General features: G+C 60.5%; 1 protein-coding gene across 4 annotated transcripts; it reads left to right on the top strand.

Moving 5' to 3' along the window:
- The first annotated feature begins 10 nt into the window (after positions 1-10).
- Positions 11-15,242, top strand: Cc2d1a (coiled-coil and C2 domain containing 1A). 4 transcript variants are annotated; one of them, XM_077795755.1, is made up of 29 exons: positions 11-292; positions 1,585-1,720; positions 3,932-4,047; positions 4,124-4,189; positions 4,409-4,543; positions 4,619-4,853; positions 6,632-6,750; positions 7,031-7,103; positions 7,232-7,303; positions 7,397-7,527; positions 7,595-7,667; positions 8,287-8,420; positions 8,714-8,825; positions 8,897-9,069; positions 10,467-10,589; positions 10,678-10,736; positions 10,816-10,932; positions 12,447-12,520; positions 12,592-12,650; positions 12,740-12,791; positions 12,873-12,972; positions 13,047-13,137; positions 13,341-13,478; positions 13,562-13,623; positions 14,121-14,184; positions 14,268-14,394; positions 14,564-14,640; positions 14,719-14,766; positions 14,834-15,242. In XM_077795755.1, exons 1-29 carry the CDS (start codon positions 233-235, stop codon positions 14,852-14,854), a joined length of 2,847 nt encoding a protein of 948 aa, XP_077651881.1. In that variant the 5' UTR covers positions 11-232; the 3' UTR covers positions 14,855-15,242. The 4 variants fall into 4 exon arrangements, with proteins under 4 accessions (XP_077651881.1, XP_077651879.1, XP_077651880.1 ...); XM_077795753.1 differs by having other exon boundaries at positions 13,559-13,623; XM_077795754.1 differs by having other exon boundaries at positions 8,711-8,825.
- Positions 15,243-15,300: the final 58 nt, after the last annotated feature.

Below are 15,300 nucleotides of genomic sequence, written 5' to 3'. Positions count from 1 at the left end.
AAGGCGGGCCCGGCTAGTCCAGTGGCCGCGCTCCGGTGTCGCGGCCCCAGAAGGCCGAGGCGGAAGTGGAACGGCCACCCCGGGTAGCGAGGGCGCGGGGTTAGCGGGCGCGGGTTGCCGAGGAGGGGCTCGGGGCTCAGGAAGGGCGCGTGCGCGGCGACAGTCTCCGGGGGAGGAGGCAGGGCAAGGCTAGGCGCCGGGGGGCTGGTGGTCGGGGCATCCAGTCTGGAAGATGCACAAGAGGAAGGGACCCCCGGGACCCCCAGGCCGAGGCGCCGCCGCTGCCCGCCAGGTGAGTCTGCGCCCCACGGCCCCGGCGGGGGAGCCCCTCCCCACCCGGTCACACGCTCAGGGGAGGGCCCCACCCCCCAGGGAAGCCCCATCTCCGCCTTCTAGGTGAGCCCGGGTCCCTGCCCCCAGGTAAGGCCTGAACCCCCGAAGTACGGCCTGCTGGCGTTGCATCCCCCACCCCCCAACTCGTGGCTCTCCACCCCTTGTTCAGAGCCACCTGTTGCCGCAACAGCTCCAATCAGGGAGGGGCAGCAGTCAGACCGCCACATCAAACCCTTGCATCAGCCTGTTCAGGTCACGCTCTTTATTCCCATTGTAAGGATGAGCACACTGAGGCCCAGAGAGGTGAAGACACCTACCCAAGGTCATAGGGCTCAGCAGCCTGGCCAGCACCAGGTGCACATCCAGAGCTACATCCCTTATCCCACCCCTTATCCCATAGGACTGTGACTTGGCCCTTTCCTCCCTGCCCCAGACACCTGGAGGAGTTTGACAGCTTTGATAGGGGAGCCCAGGGCATGGCCAAGTGCTCAACTATTAGAGTCCAACCTGAAGTTCCCTCCTGGCGCCTACACAGCTTAACTTCACAGCTCTGAGTCAGAGTTCTCTCATCTGTAAAATGGAGACCCAGAAGAGTCCCTGTTTCACAGGACAGTCCTGAAGATTCATTGGCATAGTTTATGGAAAGTGCTAGAACATACAACTCAATAAATGTTATCACTATCATTATTCCTAGAAGATAGAACATATATAATTGCCAACATTTGGCTGATTTTGACCTACATCTAGGCAGTTTCATACCCCTAGTATCATGTCGTGATTGGTCGTTCACCAGAATAGGAAGAGAGGTGTATGTGGCCAAGGCCCACTTTGAACTTCGACTGTGTTGCCAGAGCTTCTAATTGCTCTTGATGCCCCAACCTTCCTGCACAGCCCCCTCGGGGTTTGGAGGCTGCTGGAAGGAAAAGCCCAGGTGTGCAGAGTGGCTTTGCTTAGGGCAAAGTGTGCAGTCTGCTTCCTTTGGTGATCTTGAGTAGCTGCACATCTCAGATGCAGGTTCAGAGAACAAAACTAGGTCTCTCCACCTGCCCTTTGCCTCATTTGATCTGTGCCAAAGGGCTAGGCCCATCTTGGAACACCTGTTGCAGTCTGGACCTGCTGGCACTCCCCAGGGAATGGCTTGTCTAGGAAGACCTTGTTTTCTTCCTTCCCTGGGGACTCTGGGTTCATCCTGGCTGCCTCTGGCCAAGCAGGACAGCCCAAGGGCTGATTGGACCCTTGTTGTTCCCACAGCTTGGCCTGCTGGTCGACCTCTCTCCAGATGGCTTAATGATCCCCGAGGATGGAGTGAACCATGAGGAACTAGAGGCTGAGTTCTTGGCCTTGGTGGGGGATCAGCCCCCAGCCCTAGAGAAGCTCAGAGGCAAAGGTAAGATGCTTAACATACTTCTGCACATTTTTGGATCTCCTCCTGTGGGCTGAGCTTGGAGCTGGGCACTGGGTAGACAGGGGAAGGAAAACAGAGGGAGTTCCCTCCTGGAGCGCACGGTCTGAGAGAGGAAGCAGTCAACTCTGGACACAGACTGAGGATGTGAATCCCAGCACTTACCCATCGTGTCATCTGTGCCGGCCTTGGTTTTCCCATCTGTAAAATGGGAATAGTATTTGTTCACATCATAGGAGTCAATCTAGGGTTCGTAAGGCCCTTCCCAAGAGCTGACACATAATACACCTGTGTTATCATCAGTCCCAACCTCTAACTTTCTGTCGCATGGTTCGGGTGGGGTGGGGGAAGCACAGAGCTGTGGATAGATCTGTGAGTTGGGGGGGAATTCCTGCAGGAACCCCTTATGAACAGCCAGGTGATGAGTTAGCCAGTGTTTCCAGGAGGGGGTCACAGCAGGTGCAAAGGCCATGGGGTAGGTGGGTGGGGACGGGGGCAGAGGACTCTGCAGTGGTTGAGTAGAGTTGGAGCCTCGAGGCTAAACAAAGCCTTCAGATGTTTTAGCTGCTAGTCAGTCCTTGTTCCAAGTGGGTGTCATCTTTATGGATCTGCCTCCTCACTACAATGCATTTGATTTGGGGACCCTCAAGAGTGGTAAGAAAGTTGGAGCCCCTTGCAAAGAAGCAGGAGCAAAGCGGTGCTCAGCTTTCGTGCTCAGCTTTTGTGTTTCGGCTCTTATGTCGTAAACGATGGTCCTTCCTAGCCTGTTCAGTGCCACGCTTTTCTCATTTTCCTGCTTTTTGTTGGGGATTTCACTGTTCTAAATGGTCCCAAGCAAAAAGGTCACGCGCTGATGACGGGTCCTAGGAGCACAGAGGACTGTGAGGTGACTTGCAGAGGTCAACCTCACTCAGGTGCGAGTTCACGTTCTGTTGGCCGCGTGTTCAGTGTTCACTAATCAGCACGGATATTCAGCAAGATGTCTTCAAAGAGAAGCACCCAAAAGCAAAGTTGGGTATTGATCACTTAGTAAAAATGTTGTGCCAGGGGCTGGGCCTGGGGCTCAGGTAGAGGCCCTGAGTCCATCCTCAGCACCACATAAAAATAAGTAAATAAAGGTATTGTGTCCAACTACAACTAAAAAATAAATATTTGTTAAAAAAAACGTAGTGCCCAGAAGCTCACAGGGACCTGGCCCTGCACCTCATGTCCCAGCAGTGAGCTGACATCCACCAGCTCAGCCCCCTGGGCAGGTTTCTAGAGCACAGCTCTTCTGAGTAATGGGCATAAGGTGAATAATAAGAGACCAGGGGTGCAGCGTCCCCCTGATTCATGGTTTTTCTTCTGTGGTTTCAGTTACCCACAGTCAATCACAGTTGCCTGGAAATAGTCAATGGAAGATTCCAGAAACAAACAATTCATAAGCCAAATTGCAAGGTGTCCCAATTAGTGTGATGAAATCTCCCAGCATCCTGTCCAAGGTGTGAATCGTCCCTTGGTCCAGTGTGTCCACACTGTGTGTGCTGCCCGCCCACTATCACTGAGCAGCCATCTGGATTGTTAGGTCCACTCTCGGCAGCACGGTGCTTGTGTTTGAGTGACCTTCCCTGCACTTGACGGCCCCGAAGCACGAGAGTACTGATACAAAGCAGGCATGAGGGCACAGACCATGGAAGGACAGAAGGCAATGCTCAGGGCGTATAGGAGAATACTTAGTAGGTAGAGGGTTGGGTATTATCCGTGGTTTCGGACGTCACAGGTGGCCTGGGAGTGTGTTCTCTGTGGATGAGGGCAGCCTGTGGTTCGTTCTAAGACCTTCGTTTACCTTTAGTCCCCACAATCTACCCGTGCAGAAGGAACCCTTATCCCTGGGTAACAGATGGGGAAACTCTAGCCCAGAGAGGTGAGGTGACTTGCCCAAGGTCACACAGGGAGAACGTGGCAGAGCTGGGATTTGAACTCGGGTAGCCTGGCCCCAGAACTGAGCTGGATAAAGAAGACATGAGTCCAGGGAGGTCAGTGTGGCAGGAGGGTGGCATCATGCAGGGAGGGCTCGAGGACTCTGGGGTGCCGTGAAGGGCAGGAAAGGCACCTGCTGTCCTGCTGCGGACCTCTGTGCCCTCAGGGCCTGGGTGTCTGGGATGGGAGGTTGGGGACTTAGGGGACAGTGGTCTAGCGGAGGCCTCCTGCCACCAGGTCCCCTGCCCATGGAGGCCATTGAGAAGATGGCCAGGTTGTGTATGCGAGACCCAGACGAGGAGGAGGAGGAGGGGACGGACGACGATGACGTGGAGGCCGACGACGCGCTGCTGGTGAGCGCCGAGCCCGGGGAGGCCTCTCCCTGGCCCCGTCCAGCGGCTGCGTGTCCACCCTGGCTGTCTCCCACAGGCGGAGCTGAACGAGGTCCTCGGGGAAGACGAGAAGGTGCTAGAGCCCCCGCCACCTGTGGCCCAGGTACAGCTCCCCTCGGTCTGAGTCCAGGCCCACCGGTGGTCTTTTCAGCCCCGTGACCTGACAGGCGACAGGAACCTCTGCACCCACGTTCTCCCTGTGGAGACCCTGATCTCTGCCCCCCTGGGTGGGGAGGCTGGCGGGGGCCGTGTGTCAGGGCCGGGAAGGGTGGAGGGGAAGCCGAGCAGGGTCACCACCCAGACGGTGCCCGGCCCCCCGCAGCCGAAGCCCTCGGCCCCCCACCTGGGGCTGGAGGCCACCCTGCAGGAGCGCCTGGCCCTCTACCAGTCAGCCATCGAAAGCGCCAGGCAAGCTGGGGACAGCGCCAAGATGCGGCGCTACGACCGGGGGCTCAAGGTGAGTGGGCGGGCAGGTCTGGGACAAGCCCCAGCACCAGGCTCCGGCCGCTGACCCTGCCCATGCCTCACCCAGACGCTGGAAAACCTGCTGGCCTCCGTCCGGAAGGGCAATGCCATCGATGAAGGGGACATCCCGCCACCTGTGGCTGTAGGAAAGGGCCCAGCAGCTACACCCAGCCACGTGCTGGCACCTCCCCCGCTGGTCCCCACAGACCCGCCCACCCCGGAGCCCAGGGTCACCCGGGAGAGCCCTCCTGCCTCCGCCCCAGCCTCGGCCCCAGGCTCGGCTAAGCCCCAGCTGCCCCCAGGTAGGCCCCGGGCAGGGCCAGGGAGCACTGGTGGGGGGCTGTGTGTAGGCCCCTCCTGTTCGCAGAGTGCGTCCTTCCACACCGCGACTGTCATTCAGCCTTCAAAGGAAGGTGGCCTGGTGTGGGCTGTGGTGGGGTGCACGGTGAGGACAGTGTGCTGAGTGACCAGGTCACTCATAGCAGGCACCCAGAGTCCCCGCGTAGGAGGCCCCTGGCAGAGTCCTAGGGATAGAGATGGGACACGGAACAGTGGCTGCCAGACAGGCGCGGGGACACAGTGGTTAATGGGATCAGAGTTTCAGTTGGGAAGATGAGAAGGTTCTGGAGATGGGCGGCCGTGATGGTTGCACAGTGTGACCGCAGTTGACACCACTGACTTTTATACTTAAAAATGGTTTCAAGTGGGCATGGTGACGCCGCCCATAACCCAGCTACTCAGGAGGCTGAGGCAGGAGGGTTGCAAGTTTGAGGCCAGACTTGGCAACTAGTGAGATCCTGTGTCAAAAAAAAAAAAGGAGGGGGCTGGGGATGTGGCCCAGTGGTAGAACGCCCCTGGGTTCCATCCCTAACACCACGCAGACACACACACAAGAGGTTAAAATGGAAGATGGAAAATTTTGTGTTGTGTCTATTTTACCACAGTTGTTTTAAGATTTATATATCTTCATGTTTTAAATTTTTATTTTATTTCATTTATATATTTTGAGGGAAGGGACACTGAACTCTGGGGCTGTTACTACTGAGCCGCATCCCCAGCCTGTGTTTTTTATTTTTTAATTTTGAGACAGGTCTCACTAAGTTGCTGAGGCTGGCTTTGGACTTTTGATCCTCCTGCCTCAGCCTCCCGAACTCCTGGGATTCTAGGTGTGCGCCCTGCTCCCAGTAAAATATTTTAAAATAGACAAAATAAGTGAATGTTGGTGAGTTTGAAATCACCAAGGTTGTTCACATATATTAGATTTAAAAGAATAGTGTTGGGTCTGGGGATGTCGCTCAGTGGTAGAGAGAGTGCGTGCTTAACATGTGTGAGGCCCTGGGTTCCATACCCAGAACCATTTCTAAATGTCAGTATTTGTAAGATGCTAGGTTTAAGAACCTCGTATACTTTTTAAATATATATATATATGTGTATATATATATATATATATTTAGTTGTAGGTAGGCACTTTGTGTTATTTACTTATTTCTATGTGGTTCTGAAGATCGAACCCAGTGCCTCACACATGCTAGGCAAGAGCTCTGCCGCTGAGCTACAGCCCCAGTCCCCCGTGTATACCTGTTAAACTCAAGATTTAAAAAAAAATGAGCCAGGTGCGGTGGCGTACGCCTGTAATCCCAGAGCTTCGGAGGCTGAGGTAGGAGGATCATGAGTTCAAAGCCAGCCTCAGCAACTTAGCAAGGCCCTAAGCAATTCAGTGAGACCCTGTCTCCAAATAAAATACAAATAGGGCTGAGGATATGGCTCGGTGGCTGAGTGCCCCTGAGTTCAATCCCCAGTGCCAAAAAAAAAAAAAAAAAAAAAGACTAAAAAATGACAGATGTCAAAAATGTGAGCATTCATGAATCTTCTAGAATTCTCTTGGGGACAAAACTACGGTGGCTGTACAGCCTTCCGGGCCTGGGTTGGTCCCACCGTGCTCTCTCCAGGACGCGTGCTCTTGGGGAGGCAGCGTCTGTCCCTCTCAGAACCTCAGTTTAGGCAGCTGTAAAGGGCCCGTGACCGTCGTGGCCCAGGGAGCCCAGGCCCGCGGCTTCTGGTGCTCGGTTCTCTCCTTCAGGCCCCTGCAGCTCCCTGGCCCAGCTGCAGAGCCGCCAGCGCGAGTACAAGCTGGCCGCCCTCCACGCCAAGCAGCAGGGAGACACAGCTGCCGCCACCAGACACTTCCGCGTGGCCAAGGTGCGTCCCCCTGACAGTGGGGGGTGGACAGGGTGCTTCCATGTGGAGTCAGGCGACCCACATTTGAGTGCTGCTTGGCCACTGGCCGGCCCTCAGGGCTGTCCCCATGGAGCCTCAGGTTACCTGCCCTGTAAGGGCACGGGCACTGCAGGAGGATCCAGAGGACCGTGCAAGGAGGGGCTGGAGCCCGGACGCCTCTGTTGTGTGTCAGGGCCCGGGCGTCCCCTGGGACCCCGGCCCCACTGCAGCCTCTCCCCTGATGCCCCCTTCCTTCTCCCAGAGCTTCGATGCCGTGTTGGAGGCCCTGAGCCGAGGGGAGCCCGTGGACCTGTCCCGCCTGCCCCCTCCACCTGGTGAGGACCCACCGAGCCACCCCCTGGGACAGCCTGCTGCTGCTGCCTGTTCCTCAGTGCCACCAGGCTGGGTGGGGGTCAGGGTTGTCAAGCAGGCCTCTTGTTGGACTGGACCTCTCTGTCCCCAGACCAGCTGCCCCCAGACCCACCGTCACCAACACTGCCGCCCCCAGCTCCTGCCACAGCACCCACCACGCCAGGTAGGCTGCGGGGGCCCTCGGGTGGGCAGGCCAGCACAAGACCAGCTCCTGTTCCCTGAACCCTTAACCTGCCCCCCACCCTGTCCGGCCCAGAGGTTCCCCCGCCCCCGCGGACCCTCCTGGAGGCCCTGGAGCAGCGGATGGAGCGATACCATGTAGCCGCAGCCCAGGCCAAGGCCAAGGGTGACCAGCGGAAGGCCCGCATGCATGAGCGCATTGTCAAGGTGCGTGGGGGACGGTGGGCAGCCCTGGGGACCTCGCTCGGCGCCCTGACACCTGTGTGTCCCACAGCAATACCAAGATGCGATCCGAGCCCACAAGGCCGGCCGAGCCGTGGACGTGGCTGAGCTGCCGGTGCCCCCAGGTAGGCTCCGCCCATCCCCAGTCTCGCAGCCTCTGGGCCTTCACAGGCTCCGTCCCGTCTCCTGCTGGGAGCCGGCAGCCAGCCAGACTTGGGGACCTCTGCCAGCCTGGTTCAGAGGGTGGGCCAGAGTCTGTCCTGACAGAAGCGTTTGCCAGGGAGATTGGCAAGCGCTGGAGATGGAGGCGTCTGGACACCACCCCCTGCCCACTGCCTTACCCCCCCCTTCCCAGTCGTCGGGCACTGGCCGTCCGCTCACTTGGCTCTCCCCAGCCCCGAGGGCCAGGAGCCTCTTCAGTTGTCAGAGCTGCTGCGGGTCCCCCATGAGGGTGGTCATCTGTCCACATCTTAGGCCCCCCTTATCCTGGAGGCCTCCAGCCAGATCACCCTCCGTGTCCCGCACACCTCCTCACACAGAGGACACCCAGGACCTGCTTCTTGGAGTCCCGTGGAGTCCTGGGGCCTGGGAAGGGAGGCCGCTGGGCCGAGGGCGGTGGGAATGGCTGGTCCCGCGCAGGCCGCGCAGCAGCTCCTTCCTTGACTTCAGAGTAGACCACAGGCCCGGGCTCCGCAGGTGGGGACCCGTGTCCACCCCACTCACTGTGCTCCGCCGGCCGGGCAGGCTTTCCTCCCATCCAGGGCCTGGAGGCCAGTGAGCCTGCCCAGCAGAGCCTGGTGGGGGTCCTGGAGACGGCCATGAAGCTGGCCAGCCAGGAAGATGGCCCAGAGGACGAGGAGGATGAGGCCCCTAGGAAGGTGAGAGGCTGAGGCAGGGGGTGGCAGGGGGCTAGTCCTGGGAGTCCCAGGTGTGAACCAGCCGCACGCCCCGCGCCCCCACTTCCTGGCGGTGGGCAGGCATTCTGCTCATTGTGCTCTGAGCCTCGGTCCCCTCAGCTGGACGGTGGGCATGGCCAGAACCCCTGCCTCCAGGGCTGCTGAGGACCCCAGGCGCCAGGTCGTGGGTATTAAACACCAGGTCCTTGCTGGTGTCGGCCGGCCTGGGAGTGGCTCTGACGGCCCTGGAAGCTCACTTCCGTCCCCCTCAGCAGCAGGACGGCTCCTCGGCCCCAGTGGCCCAGCCCAAGGCCCCGCCCCCAAAGGCCCCCCAGTCAGGATCAGCGCCAACAGCCAAAGCAGCCCCCAAAGCCACGTCCACCAGAGGTGAGCGCCCCCCCTGCCCGGCTGCCTGCTCGTGGCCCTCCGGGCGGCCCACCGAGGTTCTCTGCCCACAGCCCAGCAGCAGCTGGCCTTCCTGGAGGGCCGCAAGAAGCAACTCCTGCAGGCCGCTCTGCGCGCCAAGCAGAAGAACGACGTGGAGGGTGCCAAGATGCACCTGCGCCAGGCCAAGGGGCTGGAGCCCATGCTGGAGGCCTCCCGCAACGGGCTGCCCGTGGACATCGCCAAGGTGAACCCTCAGGCCCAGGGGAACCGCCCCGGCATCCGCTGGTCGGGCTGCAGCCCCTTGGCAGCTGTGGGATCTGGATGTATTAGTTAGGGTCGAGGCTAAGCTGCTATAACAAATAGGCCACCCCAAGATAGCAGCCAGGGCGAGGCAGACATGGTTCTTGCATAGAACCCTCAGCGCAGGCGGAGCCCTAAACAAGAGAGCCTCCAGGACCGGGCCTCCGTCCCTCTTGTCGCTCTGCCCCGCGCCGGGGACACATGATCCAAGTGGCTCCCTGCCCTCCGGCCTCCAGCCCTTGGGAAGCAGTGAGAGAAAAAGGCAGAGCAGTTTCCTATAAGGAAGTGACATCACCTTTGCTTGTCTCCCAGTGGCCAGGATTGTCCCATGGCCACACCTAGCTGCAAAGGAGCCTGGGACATGTAGTCTCCTGCTGAGTCACTCTGTGCCTGACCCCTGTACCAGGCAAGGGGGTCCCATGCGGGGGGGGGGGGGGGGGCAGTTAACGGACTCTGCCACCCCAGGAAGGCCTGCTCGCTCTGCTCTGAGCATCATTTCCCTCCTTGGGGAAGCGGGGACAGTGACTCCTACCTTCGGGTCAGCCAGGACTCCTTGGCCATGAAACAGCAACCACAGTGGAAAATATTTACAGAGCTCATACCAGGTGTCCAGCCCTACCTGGGCACGGGGACAGAGCTTTGAGCAGCCAGACCAAAGTCCCCACCTCGTGGAGCCGCTGTCCTAGTAGGGGGACCACAGGAGCACACCATAAGTACAGGCCCCCTACTGTGGCCCGAGGGACCCTGCATGATATGCTCTGTCACCTCCCTCCCTGTCTCTTCCACCTGCTGCCTTGCTCCCATCCTCCAGCTGTCACTCACATTCAGGCACACTCCAGTCTCGGGGCCTTTACACATGCTGTCCTCTCCCTGGAATGTGCCCCGCCCCGCCCTGCCCGGCTCTCTGCTGCCTCTTGAAGACTCTTGAAGTTTCCAGAAGGCTGCTCCCACCTCCCATCCAAAATCCCTCCCTTTAACCAGAACCCCTGCTCTTCCTCCCAATGTTGTACTTCCCGAAGCTTCTGCTGTCTGTTACTGCATCGGGAGGTTTGTGTTCCCCAGACAATGTCAGTCTCCTGCTGAGTCAGAGATTTTAGTCTCTTGTTCACTGCTGGTCCCCAGCCCCAGAGCAGGGCCTGCACACAGTAGGGGCTCTGTAAAGATGGCTTGGATGACAGGGACAGCTTCATTGTGTCAGCCGAAGGGCCATGTGGCCAGTCCAGAGGGAGGGGGTGCAGCAGCAGGCAAGGGTGGCCTCCAGAGAGGAGTGAGAGCTTGCAGAACCCTCCGTGGGCATGCTGTGGCCAGCACAGGCCTGTCCCCATGAGCCTCTCTTCCTAGGTGCCGCCGGCTCCTGTCAACAAGGACGACTTTGTCCTGGTCCAGCGGCCCGGCCCAGGCCTGTCTCCAGAGGCCGCCCGGCGCTATGGCGAGCTCACCAAGCTGATCAGGCAGCAGCACGAGGTGAGGCCCGCCTGGCCAGCCCACACCGCCTGCGGCCCCCGCCCGGCCTGCGGCCCCCCGCCCAGCCTCACTGCCTCTGCTCTCGTAGATGTGCCTGAACCACTCGAACCAGTTCACCCACCTGGGCAACATCGCCGAGGCCAGCAAGTAAGTGCACGGCGCCTGCCAGGCCATCGAGCCCCCCGCCTGGGCTGAGCCAGGGCCTGAGCGGGGCCTCTCGCCGCAGGTTTGAGAAACTGGCAGAGGGCTGCAAGCAGAGCATGGAGACTCTGAAGCAGGCCTTCGCCCGGGGTCTCCCCACGCCTGCCGCCCGCTTCGAGCAGAGAACATTTAACATCATCAAGTAAGGCCCCTGTCCCCACCTGGGACACTCCTGGGGAGGAGCTTGCTCCCTGGAAGCTGGTTTAGGACTCAGCTCTGGAAGGGTTTGGCGGGGAGGGGAGAGCACAGAACATGCAAAGACCCTGGGGCAGGCACAAGGTGCCAGTGAAGGGCTGTGGGCGGTGACAGACACTTTCGCACCTTGCCCCAGGGGGGCCGAGGGAGCTCACAGGAGACCCCCCATGTTGTGCCTGTTAAGTCCTCCTGCCCCTGAGGGACGGTCCCATTTCCCCACTGACTGTATGAGTCAGGCTTGGCCACTGAGCCTCAGGGTTCCTGCCACACTGGGAGCGCCCACCCCAGTCTCCCTGTCACCTCGCCTCTCACCTGCCCCCCTCCCGGAGCTCTGTGGCCATCTCTCTGGGTCCCTCCTCCACACCAGCTGCTGCCTCTGCCCAGGCCCTCTTCCCCAGGCCTTGGGGTCGCTCCTTCTCGATATCCAGTGTCCTTATACTGTCTCCTCCCCTGGGAGCCCTCCTTGGTCACCCTGTATAGAGCAGCCCCTCCTGAGTGAGCTCTGCTCTATCCCCTATTTGGAGTCTTGAATTCTTCTCTGGTTCTGTTATTGTGTTCCCTGGGCATCTGTCCACTCAGTTAGTCAGACCCCCCCGAGGGATGGGGGTCTGTCTCGTTGACTCCTTTGCCCCCGTAGCTAGGGCACTACTTGACACATAGTAGGACTCAAGAAATAGTAAGTGCAGGGCTGGGGCTCAGTGGTAGAGTGCTTGCCTAGCACATGCAAGGTGCTGGGTTCGACTCTCGGCACCACGTAAAAATAAATAAAATAAAGCTATTGTGTCCAACTAAGAAAAAAAATAATAATAAGTGAAGGAAAGGTCCCGTAGCACCTAGGGCATGGGTTAACATATAGTAGGTACTCAAAAATATTGTCACATGAAGAGAGGCCACCTAACAGCGAGGACACTGGTTAGCACATAGTAGGTACTCAAGAAATGTTAAAGGAAGGTCTCCCAGCAGCCAGCAATCTGACTGGCACATAGTCGGACTCAAGGAATATTAAGGGAAGTCTTGCAGCAGCTAAAGCATTAGCTACCACATAGTAGGACTCAAGAAAATTAAGAGACATTTCCACAACAGCTAAGTCAGTGCCGGGGGTGTAGTAGGTGCTCAAGAAATGTTATTTAATGAAAGAGGGCCCAGCAGCAAGGGTGCTCAGTGGCACTCAGTAGGTCTCAAGGAATATTAAGGGAACGTCTCACCTCATGTAGGGGAGCCTAGTAGGTAGGCATAGTGGGGAGCTCAAGAAATACTGCTAATGGAAGGGAAGGTCCCCAACAGCAAGGGCACTGGCTGGCACATAGTAGGTACCAAATAAGTGCGTGCAGACCAAAGAAAGACCCAGAAGTCAGGCCGTGGCAGAGCTGAACGGAGAACCGGTCTGTGACTCTAGAGGTGGCCAGGGCGGGGTTTTCAGTGGGGCCACCGCGGCTGAGGTGCCTGTTTCCCGCCCGGAAGGATCTTTTCCGACCTAAGCAGCAGCGACATGCTCCTCTTCATCGTGAAGGGCGTCAACCTGCCCACGCCCCCAGGTGAGGGGTCGAGGCCGGGCTGGGGGCAGGGACCGCCTCTCTGCCCCGCTGGAACCCTCGTTTGCCCGCAGGGCTGTCCCCCGGCGACCTGGACATCTTTGTGCGGTTCGACTTCCCCTATCCCAATGTGGTAGGTGGGCAGCCTGGGGGGGGGGGCAGCCCCAGCGGGAAGTCCAAGGCCGGCCCTGAGCTCTGACCACCTTCCCGCCCCCGACCCAGGAGGAAGCTCAGAAAGACAAGACCAGCGTGGTCAGGAACACGGACTCGCCAGGTGAGCCAGGGCGCCCCGCCCCGCTGCCCAGGGGGCCCTTGGTGTCCGGCCCCCAACCTCCTCCCCCTCCGCCCCCCGCAGAATTCAAGGAGCAGTTCAAGCTGAGCATCAACCGCGGCCACCGCGGCTTCCGCAGGGCCATCCAGACCAAGGGCATCAAGTTCGAAGTGGTGCACAAGGGGTGAGCGCAGGGCGCAGGGCGGTGCGGGAGGGGGTGGCACAGCCCTGAACCCACCGACCTGCTCCCGCCCACAGGGGGCTGTTCAAGACCGACCGCGTGCTGGGGACAGCCCAGCTGAAGCTGGACGCCTTGGAGACGGCCTGCGAGGTCCGGGAAATCCTCGAGGTGAGGGGTGCCTTTACTGAGACACCCAAAGTCCCTCCTCCCAGGCCTCCCCACTGCCCGGCCGCGTGCACCCAGGACCAGGACCGCTGCCCCGAGGACAGCTGGGCCGCGTCCCCGGGCAGTGTCATGGTTCTCCCGGGTCCTGGCCCTGGTCCCCCAGCCCTGCCTACTTCCCACTGCCAGTGTCCCCTCACTCCACCCAGGTCCTTGATGGTCGCCGGCCCACAGGGGGGCGGCTGGAGGTGATGGTCCGGATCCGGGAGCCACTGACCACTCAGCAGTTGGAGACGACGACCGAGAGGTGGCTGGTGATCGACCCTGTGCCAGCGGCTGTGCCCACAGTGAGACGCTGCCCGCCGGCACCCAGGGAGGGGGGCTTTGCTCAGGGGACTCAAGACTCACAGGACTCTGTCCCCTGCAGCAGGTCACTGGGCCTAAAGGGAGGGCACCGCCCATTCCTGCCCCCTCGAGGGAGCCAGGGAACAGGTAGGTGGCTTCATCTCAGTCCCTCCCGGACAGTCCCCATCAGGCACAGATTGAACCGTGTCCCTGTCCTGCTTCAACACCTTTCCTAGCACCCTTGTTCTGGAGGATCCGGTTTCAACTCCTCCCTTGATATTTAAGACCTTCTGCCATCTGACCATTGCCGGAATATCCCGGCTTCTCTCTGCCGCTCCCTCCTGTTGGAGGCCATGTCTGGTTCTCCCTGGCCTCTGAGCTCCTGTGTTCTGGTGCCCTTAGCACCGCTACCCCTGCCTGCCCTTGCCCCCTTGTCTTCTGCCCAAGTCTGCCTCCTCCCTTGGGTCCCAACTTGGCCGCTGACTCCTGCAGGAACCCATCCTGACACAGTGGCCTGGGTGTGCGGCCATCTTCCAGCCTGGCTGTGAGCCTGGCAGCACTGGGGTGGGCCTGGCGTGTGTCCCCAGTGCCTGGGGAACCCGTGGGGTGGGGTGGGGCAACCCGCATTGCCTCCCTTCCCCCAGGTCGGCCCGGCCCCTGCACAGCCTCAGTGTGCTGGCCTTCGACCAGGAGCGACTGGAACGGAAGGTGGGTGCCGCCTGTGGAGCTCGGGCTGGGCCTGGGGGCTGCAGGTCCAGGCTGGACGCTCAAGGCACCTTCTGGGCCCTCAGATCCTGGCCCTGAGGCAGGCGCGGCGGCCGGTGCCCCCCGAGGTGGCCCAGCAGTACCAGGACATCGTGCAGCGCAGCCAGTGGCAGAGGGCACAGCTGGAGCAGGGGGGTGCCAGCCTCCGGAGGGGTAGGGCTCCAGAGGGGACAGCGGCAACAGGAGCTTGGGGACCGGCATCTGGAGGGACAGGGGCGCGGGGTGCAGGGCATGGAGTGGGCACCCAGATGCCCCAAGGTTAGGGGCTTGGGGCAGACAGGTGGGGGACCGGCCTGCACCCTGAGACCCCCACAACCTGCAGAGTACGCGGCCCATCTGGAGCGCCAGCTGCAGTTCTACACCGAGGCCGCCCGGCGCCTGGGCAATGACGGCAGCAGGGTGAGCTGGGCAGCCGGGTGGGCTGGGCGGGGGGAGGGCTGGGGGGGCAGGACTGCCTGCTGACCGCCCATCCCCTAGGACGCCGCCAAGGAGGCGCTGTACCGGCGGAACCTGGTCGAGAACGAGGTAAGTGTCCTGTGGGCCGGGTGGGCACCGGGTGCCATGGTGGCCCTGACCCCGGCCTCTCCCCCAGCTGCAGCGGCTCCGCAGGTGAGGGCCTGGCGCGCGGGCAGCCAGCCCTCGGCCCCTGCTGCTGGGAAGAACTGACCCGGCCGCCAAGCAGACAATCAGCGGACAGTACATTCCGGACTCGTCCCCCGTCCAGGCCCCCAGCTCAGCTGGATGCCCCGACAGGGCCATCGGGGACAGTGCCCCTCACCCAGGCCTGGCTGGTTGGGCCCCGGAGAGTCCTGTTTGCACATCCCAAGGGAGGGCGGCGGGGACCCAGCCACGAGAGCCCTGCAAGCACTTTACTTCCTGTCCCCCAGCCTCAGCCCCTCAGCCCTCCCACCACACCCCAAAGAAGCCACTAAGGCCACTGAGCCCTGCGGCCCCCGGGGGTCGCACCTGCCCAGGGCCCCAGGACCGAATGTGGAATAAACAGCCAGGGTCACGCGGCTCAGCTCTCCTGTCTGCCTCTCACTGTGGCTCGGGGGCCAG

The sequence above is a fragment of the Urocitellus parryii genome, chromosome 3, assembly GCF_045843805.1.
Source record: "Urocitellus parryii isolate mUroPar1 chromosome 3, mUroPar1.hap1, whole genome shotgun sequence".
In the NCBI taxonomy this organism is placed as follows: Eukaryota; Metazoa; Chordata; class Mammalia; order Rodentia; family Sciuridae; genus Urocitellus; species Urocitellus parryii.
Note: the sequence above shows the minus strand (reverse complement) of the source record. Positions and strands in the feature narration are given on the sequence as shown.